The 12,458-nt window shown below is 39.7% G+C and overlaps 1 protein-coding gene across 1 annotated transcript in view; it reads left to right on the top strand.

Moving 5' to 3' along the window:
• The window catches only part of LOC126162366 (spindle and kinetochore-associated protein 1-like), a 95,926-nt gene that overhangs the window by 54,475 nt on the left and 28,993 nt on the right, over nt 1-12,458 (top strand). The window contains exon 3 of the mRNA XM_049918820.1: nt 3,702-3,776. Within this exon, the coding sequence (XP_049774777.1) occupies nt 3,702-3,776 (75 nt within the window). The remainder of the gene's footprint in view (nt 1-3,701; nt 3,777-12,458) is intronic.

The raw sequence follows: 12,458 nt of genomic DNA, 5'->3' as shown, positions 1-12,458 counted from the left end.
GTCCACGATTGCACTCACCCATTCATACACTATAATGCCCATTATTAGTCTGGATGGTCCATTGCTTCCTAAACTATATGTGTGTCTTCAAGAACAAACTGGACGTTTTGGACCACGTGTCAAAAGAACAATGTTCTATGCAAACACTTGTGGTAGACGCATCGAAGTCTGGAAAAATGGGAAATGAAAACGTTACAATTTCCATGTGTCGTGCTTTTCTTCTGATCTGCGGGAACAAATCTCTTCTCCTTCTAGATTCGTGGTCAGGTCATAAAAGGTCTGATTCATTAAAAGCTGTATTTCGAGCCCACCCTGACAAAGAAGTAGAGATACTTCAGATTCCACCCGGAACGACGAACGTAATTCAACCTTTAGACAGAGAATTTTTCCGTCAATGGAAGGCATTTTACAGAAAACTAACAGAGAAAATTATTGTGTGCAGATCACTGCAATTTTCTGTCTATCACAGTGACAATATTCTCAAGCTGCAATCAGTAGTACATTATCAATTTTCCTCCCCACGCTTTCAGAATTTGATTAAATATGCGTGGCACTCCTCGAAATATTCTGATACTAGGCCTGATTCATTCCTAACACCAGCCCAGTTTCGTCTACGGACATCAAACAACGTCTGTGATTCGCAGGGCTGTCATATGTCGTCTTTGCTTGAATGTTCTTGGTGCCCAAAAAACCTATGTTTTGAACATTGTATCAATATTTCGCATTTTTGAGGTAATTACAAGAAATAAAATTTGGACGTGTTCTAAACCGTATATTTATTTGTGTCTATTTCATAGCTATTTGGAAAAAATGTTGTAGATAGCATATCAGCCATATTTGTCAACGAATGTTTAATTATCATACGATCACTTTCACTGGGGGAATCAGCTCTCTCACTGCTGTGGCAAGAGAGCTGCAATTAGCTAACACCACCTTGTCCCTAGATGGCGTTGGTATAACGTAGCGAGAGAGGTCAGGGTTGTACAAGAGGCAGTTATAAGCGCGGAAACCATGCGACAATAATGTCTTACTTCATAAAATTGTTTACGTACTTCCAGGTCATGTCAGCAGCTAAAATTCTGCATACAGACTTCTTGCAATGTTAACTCACAGTGGTAAAAAAAGCAACACAGGTTTCGACATGACAAGTCTGACCATACCCTTGTGAGTACTTTAATTGCTCAGGAAACTGACCATTCCTAAAGGAAAAAATACAAATATGGCTAAATACGGGGCTAACATGTGCAGCACAGTACTTTAATATTCTACTAGACACTCCATCATAACCATGAGAGTCCATAGTCTTCAGTGATTTGATTATTGTCTCAATCTCCCTCTTGTCTGTATCACAGAGGAGTATTTCAGACGTCAATCTCGGAAAGGCATTTGCTAAGAAATTTATATGATTTCCTGTAGATACTAAATTTTTATTTAATTCACCAGCAATGCTCAGAAAATGGTTGTTAAATACTGTACATATATCTGATTTATCAGTAACAGAAATATTATTACTGCAAACTGACTTTATATCGTCAACCTTGTGCTACTGACCAGACACTTCCTTCACAACTGACCATATGGCTTTAATTTTATCCTGTGAAGTAGCTATTCTATTTGCGTACCACATACTTTTTGCCTTGCTAATAACATTTTTAAGCACCTTACAATACTGTTTGTAATGGGCTACTGTAGCTTGATTGTGACTATTTCTAACATTTTGATATAATTCCTGCTTTGTTCTACATGATATCCTTGTCCCACTAGTCAGCCAACTGGGCTGTCCATTACTGCTAGTACCTCGTTTAGAATGTTCTAATGGAAAGCAACTCTCAAAGAGCATGAGAAATGTGTTATGGAAAGCATTGTATTTATCATCTATATTATCGGCACTATAAACATCTTGCCACTCTTGTTCCTTGACAAGTTTTGAAAAACTCTCTATTGCCATTGGATTAACTTTCCTACGTAGTTTGTAATTAAATAAGACATTGGTTAGAGTACAAAAACCTTTTAGTGTTAAAATTTGTGCATCATGGTCTGAAAGGCCATTCACCCTTTTACTAACAGAATGCCCATCTAGTAATGAAGAATGAATAAAAATATTGTTTATGACTGTGCTACTGTTCCCCTGCACCCTAGTTGGAAAAAACACAGTTTGCATCGGATCATATGAATTTCGGAGATCTACCAACAGCCTTTTTCTTGCACAATCATGTACAAAATTAATATTGAAGTCACCACATAGAACTACTTCCTACAAAGTGAATCAAGAACCCTCTCTAGCTTAAGCAAAAATGCTCTGAAGTCGGAGTTAGGGGACCTATAAACAACAGCAATTAGAAGTTTAGTTTCACTAAATTCAACTAATGCTGCACAACTTTCAAATATCTGTTCAGTGCAGTGTCGTGATATGTCTATGGACTCAAATGAAATACTGTTTTTTACGTACAGAACCACTCCCCCACCCCGCAAAGAACTCCTTGAGAAACAGCCGGCTAATCTGTAGCCTGGTAAAGGAAGCCTCTGAATTATCAAATTATTTAAGTGGTGCTCTGATATACCAATAATATCAGAGTTAACATCTATTAGCAGTTCACTAACTTTATCTCTAATACCTCTTATATTTTGATGAAATATGCTAATTCCTTCTCTACTTGGAAACATTACATCCTTTGGAGGTGAGCCTTTAAAGGCACTTCCTTTAAGCAGGTACACCTATCAGCTGACTTTAGTCTAAAAAAGGTGCAGCTCTAACACCAACTACTATAGGAATTTTTCCATGACTGATACCACTACCACCACCACCACCACCACCCACTACACTGTCACCTATAAGCTTGGCCAGCCTCCCCTTCCCATACCTATTGAGGTGCAGGCCATACCTAGTGAAACCCCATCTACTGATAGACCCAGCTGGCACCACTGAGATATGATCCATGCCCTCCGCCATCAGTACCCTCCTCAGCCGCACATTAAAGCGCCTAACAGCCGCATTAAGGTGAGGCCGATCATGACGCTGAAACAGTTGCACGAAATGCACATTAGTACCACCAGTTTGAGTAGCTATCTTAACAAAGTCACCACTGACATCATATTCCCCGTCCCTATCGAGACTGTTCCCTGCTCCGCCCACTATCACTACCTGATCCTCTTTCGTAAAATTCTTACATAACTCCCCTATGCTTTCAGTCACCTGAGCCAACCCTGCACTAGGCTTCACAATGCTCCAGTGTATCTCTTCATCCTGTTACCCTCAGTGACAATCTCAATTATCCCATCAGCTTGCTCATGGGCACACACAATTAGTGTAAGCTGCCCACCAGGCAGTCCTGTTATTGCATATTTTCTTTTGTATGTGTGTAATTTATCCACCCGTGTCCCTTTCACAACTTGGATGCCTTTTAGCTAACCTGTCCCTCATTCCTCCTGTAAGAAAGGACATGTCACTCAGAATGTTAGGAGTGCCATTACCCCTCCCTCCACCCTCCTTCCATTTTTCCATAGTGTGAGTTGCAATTTGTTAATGCAGGAACATTTCATCACAAAGAAATACATCAGAAACTCCTATTTTGTTCCTGTCATCTTCAAACCCTAAGTACATTATGTATGTAACTTGTGGCCACTATGCACAAATTCTCGCCCCCCCCCCCCCTATTTTTGAATACTTATTTTTTATTTAAAAAATGTTTTTTCTTTTACAGAAACTTCAGATTGATTTTTGCACTCTTGATGAATTTGTAGACAATGTCAGTAATAACATACCTCCAATTTTTAAGGTAAAATACTTCATTTTTTCACTCTAATATAATAGATAATAAGTGAACTGGGTAATGATATGTTCTTTAAGTCAAGCTTGTAAGAAATTAATATAAGGAATTAAATTTTCCTTAAGGCATACGAGTCTCAACTTCATCTTTGATAATGGTAGAAGCTGAAGAAATGAATTAAAATTTGTGCCACAGCTGGGACTTGAAACCATGTTTCCTGCTTATGACTAGCACATCTGCCTAGCAAGTAGGAGACCCTTGTTAAAGTCCTATTCGTGGCGCAAATTTTAATTCATTTCTTCAGTGTAATCATTATCATTCATGTATGTACTATGAAATTTTATTCAGTTTTTTTTTATATTTTTGTTACTGTTGTCTACATGCAATAAAAAGTAAACTACTCTGATAATGACAGAAATATCTCACTTTAAAGTAATTTACCTCATAAAAGGTGTATCAGTAATGTCAATTCAGTAGTTTCCTGCATTACATTGATTTTTCTTGAGCTGGCAGGTTGTGATCACTTGATAATACACAGTCTGCCTGGCAGAAAAAAAATTAAGAACAGTCACCATCAAGATGCAGAAAATTTTCATTACACTAATTAATGGTAAAATAATTGAAAATAACAGGTTTCAAGAGCTAGTACATCTAATGGCAACAACTCCTTATAAGAAAAATAAATTGGAGAATGTATGATGATAAATGGTCACAAAACACAAAAATAAAGAACAACTTTGTATTTTTAACTTCACACATCAAAGATAGAACTTATAAATAGGAAATAAACTGATCCAGTAATGAAACTCTTCCGTTACAGAAGGCAGTGTGTAACAGGATCTACAGTATCTCATTTAAGGTAGAACCATTGCTGTCACATTCAGTTGTGGAAAAATTGATGACAGAGGCCTCTGTTTACTACTTATTATTTATTGCAGTAACTCTTAGACAAGGGACAGTGCAGCATATCACTTACCAGTCCAATTACCAATAATGCATAAGATTATAATGTGGACAGTGACGCTGTGCAGAACTATGTCATAATTTTCACATTATTCTGTTGAGAACCTTTCTATACCATAAATCGAAAGGCAGTGAGATACGACAGGCATAGCAATACCATCACTGGACAAATTTTACATGGTACGAAACTACTGGATTAATTGGTCATAGTATATTGTATTGTAGGAGGTCTTGTGCTAGGGTAACAGACTTCTAACACAATAGTGTGAAATATTCACAATATTCATAACTTTGAAAGTGTCATATTTAATTGGTAATCATATCCTGGGATTCTGTCTTTAATACCTGCTAATTGGCAAAAACAATTATTGTGGTTCTAAGAAAATGTTTTCTGTGCAGGTGAGAATGAAAGATTGTCTGTGTGTAGACCCGATAACTCTGATTACCAACATAACATTAGTGCCACAGCACAAGTTGTCTAGTAGTCCTTTTTGTCAACACATACTAATAGTACCAGGGTGAATGAGATATCATTAGAAAGGTTTTTAACTAACTTCTGACATTGCACACTGATTATTGCCCTAAAACTTACTATTTGTGAAAAATTTTAATATAAGAGACTTATTAACTATTGCATGCAAAAGGGCGTCATACCTACATTTTACATAGCTAACTTATTAATCATGAAGATAGACTTACTTTTCTCATTCTTTTATTCTAAATACCATTTTATCTGTTTCAAAGTATCCAGCGTTGTCGTAGGTAATAACTGTGACCACTGTGGCGGTCCATTTTCTGTGCCCATCGTACAAGTTGAGTTTTCCGTATGGATACACTTTCCAACGACAGGCAGATTTGTCATTGTCATCTTGAATTGTGATTTACCTATTGCTAGACTGTGACCTAACATAATTACATAAAGTACAAAGTGCCATTAGAATCTCAGAATTCAGTTAGACCTTATTGTCGCCTTGGTGACATACCAGGTAAGAAGCGAGCACTAAGTACTAATAGATACATTTCACATTTATGTATTTTGTATTTTATGTTCATATTTGTCATTAAATTTCTCTTCAACAACAGGTAAATGTAATTATTACATTTAGAAATTAGAAATTACAAGCAATAACGCAAGGAAATCTGTATACAAGGGTGTATAATAAATTCATGATGATTATTTCATGTCATTCAGGTCATTTTTAAAGATGTTTCTTCTTGATACAGCTACCTTGTCCCAGATTCCCACAGCTACCATGTACCAACAACTACACTTGTCCCAAATAATTTCATTATTTAAAACCGTAAAAGTGGCAAAGTTTCGCATGGATCCCCTGGTTTCATTGTATTCTTGATTTATTGCATTCCCTCCTTCATTAACAATTTCCTGTGCTGCAATAAGCGTAATAACTGTTACGTTAAATCCATAAATCATATTATTATAGTCCATATCTGTTCAGGTGGGCTAGGAAAAATCTTAGCTTCATAGTCTCGGATGTTATTGAATTTAGCATATGTTAAAATGGACTAAGTAAGGAACACTTACATTATTTGTCTTCTCCAAAAAAAATTGTGCTCAGAGATACAGCCCTCTAAAGATGACAATGCACATACCATTTTGAAGATGCGAATTTTGTAAAAAATATTTAAAATGCTGTATCTCTGGAACAGTTAGATATTTTGTTGGTTTTTTTCTTATTTGGAAGATTATAGATTTATGATTACAAAGAAATCCTCCATTTGCACTTATCTGTCAAAGTTCTTTTACTATAGTGTTCTGAACTTTTTATAATTTATAGAAAAAAAACTATTTTTCAAAAAGGCCAATCAATATTTTTTTTTCTTTCCCCTGTTCATTAGTACCAAGTATTTCTACATTCCCTGAAAAGGAGAGCTTCCACTTTTAGGTTGAACAGGTTTTATAAACAACTGAAATTTTTGCCATACATGAAACCTGTTTCATTACCACATAACAGGCTCATAAAAATCAAAACTAGCCTTATTTAACATAATTTTAGTTTTGAAAGATGAGTAAGAGACTCATTCTTCAAGCATTTTAAATGGTTTCAAAATGTATGTGAAAGGTCCAAAGACCCAAAGGTTTCAATTTATACAACTTCTGTGCACCCTGTTTTGTATTGAAATTAGCCAGTCAATGAACTAAAAATGTTCCCTTGCTTCAGTACCTTCCTTTGATATATGCCTTTCTGTTGAACCAATAGGAACTGGAGCACTTACAATCTTCAAAACATTGTGAACAGGAAGTGAGCACTGATGGCGTTGTTGCTGTCTGTCAGCTGGAAACCTATATCCAGCAGCTGGTGCATGTGGTAGCATAAAGCTAACTAAAATTTCATTTAACTCATAATTGGTGTCTGTAATCTCTGCAATTGGCTGTCACAGTCATACACACATGCCACAAACATTCCCTTTTGAAGGTTGTGAAACTGAATTTTATCCTGCTGTTTCTGAGGTGTTGGCTGAACGAACGAAATTTCTTCTTTCTTGCTCTTTAAAGTACTTGCAGTATGAGTTCGCCCATCACTTAGTCCAAAAATGTGTCTCCTGAATGCCTTTCACAGGAGTAGTTTGTTTGGACCATTCTTATTTTTTCTGCTCATGGAATTCTTCGATCTCCTCTTTGGACAAAAGATTGAGGGCTGTGGATGTGTACGATTTCGTCATTCTTGTAAAATCCTCAGCATTCTGAATCGCAGCTATATTGGGTTTGGAAAGATTGTTTTGTAGCATGGTGCTTCAGCAGGCCTCCTACACAGTCATAAGGCCCCTTCCCGTGACCAGTAGCACTGTATTATGCCTATCAGAAACTTTTGTTTCATTGTAGTGGGACATTTGCTGAATCAGTGATAGCAATTAGTAGAAGATAACCACTGGATCTTATTCAGCATACACAGTTAGTAGAGATTTATAAAACTTGATAAGTTCTAGTACTGCATTCTTAAGTACTACTTCTGTAACTGATTTCTGACGTTGACTATAAATACTTTGCTCTTACCGTTTCCTCATTTGCTGTTGACTATAATATCACTTGAGAGTGAATAAAGTAGAAATAGACAATGTGCAGCAGAAGTTACAGATGTGAATGATACGTTTCTCTATGATTATTGGCTTATTCTGACATTTTACAAAGCTGTTTTATGACTTCAGTTGTCTTTGTATTACTATTACTTTCGTTCTTTCTCATTAGGGACAAGACTAGGCCTGTGAAGAGCACCCCCTCTGTTGGACCACATGCTCAAATAATTTACATTGAGGTGACAAAAGTCATGGGACAGTGATACACACGTATACAGATGGGCAGTAATATCGTCTGCACAAGGTATAACAGGGCTGTGCATTGGCTGAGCTGTTGTTTGTACTCAGGTGATTCTCCTGAAAAGGTTTCTGACGTAATTATGGCTGCACGACGGCAGTTAACAGAATTTTCATGTAGAATGGTAGTAGGAGCTAGATGTATGGGACATTCCACTTCGAAAATTGTTAGGGAACTCAGTATTCTGAGAACAACAACATCAAGAGTGTGCAGAGAATACCAAATTTCAGGCATTAGCTCTCACCACAAATGCAGTGGCCAACAGGCTTCACTTAACAGTTGACAGTGCTTACAGCTTGAGTTGACAGTGCTAACTGACATGCAACACTGTGTGAAAAAAACTGCAGAAATCAATGAGGGACGAATGTCACACGTATCTATTAGGAAAATGCGGTGAAATTTGGCATTAATGGCTGTGGCAGCAGATCACCGACACGAGTGCCTTTGCCAACGCCGCGAGTGCCTTTGCCAACGCCGCGAGTGCCTTTGCCAACGCCGCGAGTGCCTTTGCCAACGCCGCGAGTGCCTTTGCCAACGCCGCGAGTGCCTTTGCCAACGCCGCGAGTGCCTTTGCCAACGCCGCGAGTGCCTTTGCCAACGCCGCGAGTGCCTTTGCCAACGCCGCGAGTGCCTTTGCCAACGCCGCGAGTGCCTTTGCCAACGCCGCGAGTGCCTTTGCCAACGCCGCGAGTGCCTTTGCCAACGCCGCGAGTGCCTTTGCCAACGCCGCGAGTGCCTTTGCCAACGCCGCGAGTGCCTTTGCCAACGCCGCGAGTGCCTTTGCCAACGCCGCGAGTGCCTTTGCCAACGCCGCGAGTGCCTTTGCCAACGCCGCGAGTGCCTTTGCCAACGCCGCGAGTGCCTTTGCCAACGCCGCGAGTGCCTTTGCCAACGCCGCGAGTGCCTTTGCCAACGCCGCGAGTGCCTTTGCCAACGCCGCGAGTGCCTTTGCCAACGCCGCGAGTGCCTTTGCCAACGCCGCGAGTGCCTTTGCCAACGCCGCGAGTGCCTTTGCCAACGCCGCGAGTGCCTTTGCCAACGCCGCGAGTGCCTTTGCCAACGCCGCGAGTGCCTTTGCCAACGCCGCGAGTGCCTTTGCCAACGCCGCGAGTGCCTTTGCCAACGCCGCGAGTGCCTTTGCCAACGCCGCGAGTGCCTTTGCCAACGCCGCGAGTGCCTTTGCCAACGCCGCGAGTGCCTTTGCCAACGCCGCGAGTGCCTTTGCCAACGCCGCGAGTGCCTTTGCCAACGCCGCGAGATCACCTGCAGCAACTCTCCTAGGCTCATGACCGTATCGGCTGGATCCTGGAAATCGTGGCCTTGTCAGATGAATCCCTATTTCCGTTGGTAAGAGCTGATGGTAGGACTCAAGTGTGGTGCACCCTGCTTGCAGACATGGATGCAAGTTGTCAACAAGCCACTGTGCAAACTGGTGGTGGCTCGAAAATGGTGTGGGCTGTGTGTTTATATGGAATGTAGAAATCATTGACTGGAAATGGTTATGTTCAGCTACTTGGAGACCAGCTGCAGCAGTTCACGGACTTCGTTCCCAAAAAAAATGGAATTTTTATGGATCACAGTGCGCCATGTCACTGGGCCACAATTGTTTGTGATTGGTTGGAAGAATATTCGGGACAAGTAAAGCAAGTGATTTGGCCACCCAGATTGCCTGACATGAATCCCATCGAACATTTATAGGACATAATCCAGGGTGTATACGACCCGGGACAACTGGGAGATCCGGGATATACCCGGGGATTTTTTCATCTGGGAGAAAACAGGGAAAAACCCAGGATTTTTTTAGAATTCCGGGAATTTTTCATTGTTTTAGTTTTCAGTTAATTTTGTGTAATTTTGACTGGTAAGAACCGATACTCTAACAAAGGATATTGCTGTATCCCGCTACTGCAGAATAATACGACAGGAACAACATGTGAACGAGAGAATAAAACTTAAACTGCAAAGGAAATGCGCCACATAAAAAAAACACAGTGCTCATACAAGCGTTTGCCAACAGCAAAATGTGTCGAAGGGCTTAGGAAGACTATGCAATGCTCCGTGACTACATATTACCTCCAGCAAACCGGGGTATCTGAACCAGGCGGCTATTTTGGTGGTGAGGGGGGGCAAATTCGTATTCTTGAGGGGGGGGGGGAACTTGTTTCACAGAGTGCCTAGCATCTAGCACACGTTCGTTTATCGGTTATTCAAATGATTTTGACACGCATCCCTGTTGCTTTTTGAACACATTCTAAGTTGATTTCTTAATGAATCATAAGTTGATTTTTTTGAATGTGTGCATAGTGTACGTGATGTCCATGCCAGGGGAATCCTCGTCACATCTAGAAATAAACTTTCCTGCATAAAAAGGGGATGGGGCTATACGAGCTAAGCGGAATAAAACCGAACAGGTGAATGCCGTTTGTTTATGTGATTGATTGGGTATGCAAATGATTGTTATAATTACTAGCTAAGTGCATAGATTCAGACTACCAGAGTGGAAATAAACGACTAACAGGAATAAGATGTAAGAAAGATTACATATTATCTTCTCGGTGTATCCAAGAAATGAAATTTTGACAGAAAATTTTTAGCCAGATCGCTACAGTAGAAAGGGCATGTTGAACATTTCCCGGCCAGCAGGCGCTTAAGTTCTATTCTGGGAGTACCGCGGAAAAAGTGTTATACGAACACATAATAACTCCTAACCAGAGAATGAGCTTTGACAGTGATAGGAATAGTTACAGAATTAGTGATGAGAAGGTAGTTTGTTGGAACGAGGAAGGAGAAGAAACGGGGACATCACACAAATTATAGAATAATATGAAGATTCCAAATTTATACAAAAATTGCGTACTACTACTTTTTGATCTTGTACTTCCAAAACTGGAGCGTATGAATGAATGTGGAACTATTTCCTAACATAAAGCTGCTTTCCCCCCCGCCCCCCCCCCTCCCCCCCCCCCCCTCCCCTCCCCCCCTTTGATGAGATAATAGATTCTTTCACAGAAAGTAAATCACACCATGTAAAGCTGTAGCAAGGTTAGAGACAGAAAAAAAGCACGCTAGGACTTAAGGATTGAAGAAATGTGTACTGTCTTGCTCGGCCAGGAGCAGGAGGGGCACCACAGGACATTTTAATTTCCGCTATCCTGAATATAGTTTGATGGCACCCATTACAAAATATACACATTTGAGTTCCACAGTGCAAAGTACAGTGACATATACGGTAGAAGAATGCTGTATGAAGAGGCATGTTACCGCACTGTGGCACACTTAACACCAAATAACACTTCTTACGTTTCTTCGAAGTTAAATGTTTTATGCATCAGACTGTTCAGAAAGATGTGCACTACAAAATGAAAATATTTTTGAAAAGTCTTTGTTTTTTAATTTTTTATGTTCTATCTCAAATGCTAGGAGGGGGGGGGGGGGGGGGCTGCTATCACGTCAAATGAAGAAAAAAAGTGATTTCTGTGGCTGGGAGCTATCAAGTGAATTAAAATACATTCACATAATTATGGAAGGCTACGATATGTTGTTAGTTCCAGATTTTATTTTATTTCCACCTTTTTGACAGTCAAGCATTAATTGCCTTGCAGAACAATGAAGTTTTTTTTTGTCGCTTTGCTAAAGATATTCGCCTTTTATATATCTTTTCCGCTGAGGCAGCCATTTTGTTTCAAACGAAGTTGTTACTTCCACACTATTGGCTAGTTTCAACTGTTCACTGCATTTCAAGTGCACGTTTTCATCTTCTAGCATGTATGGTATTATGCCATAACAAAGAACCAAACAGTACTGGTACTCCAAGAAAATTTACTTTCCGAAAACCACTCTGAAGAGCTTAATATCAGGTCAAGACCTACTTCGTTGCGAATCTGGACATACGAATGTGCACTTTAACGCGAATTATTAATTTCAGTACGGTTAAAGAAATTCTGACTCTATTGGAGTATCCTCTGATGTCTTGTTTCTTTTATGACATAATGCAAGACCTTTTAATGTTTTATACATACAAACATACGGGCTTCCTACGTCATCGTAGCTCTGCAAGCGCAGGGATGCCTCTTATGTGGCACTCTGTGGCAACTGCTGGAACAAATCTCTTTGTAACAGATCTCAGGAAAATTGTGGTTTGAAAAGCATTATTTTCAAAGTAAATTTCCTTTTGCGCAAGATGAACTATGTGCGAGAATTTTTGATGAATTTCTTAAATCACAGAGCATTTGACTCTCATTTAAAAATCAACTTTTTGATGACAAGCCATTTAGAAGAATTTCGAGCTTAGATGATCAGAGATTTATGTTGGTACTAAACATTTTACTGGCACATTTGGGTGATGTGTCTTAAAGTGTAAAATGCGCAAAAAGGATCAACATTATATGTGAAAGCTT

This window comes from Schistocerca cancellata, chromosome 2, assembly GCF_023864275.1.
Source record: "Schistocerca cancellata isolate TAMUIC-IGC-003103 chromosome 2, iqSchCanc2.1, whole genome shotgun sequence".
Classification (NCBI taxonomy): Eukaryota; Metazoa; Arthropoda; class Insecta; order Orthoptera; family Acrididae; genus Schistocerca; species Schistocerca cancellata.
Note: the sequence above shows the minus strand (reverse complement) of the source record. Positions and strands in the feature narration are given on the sequence as shown.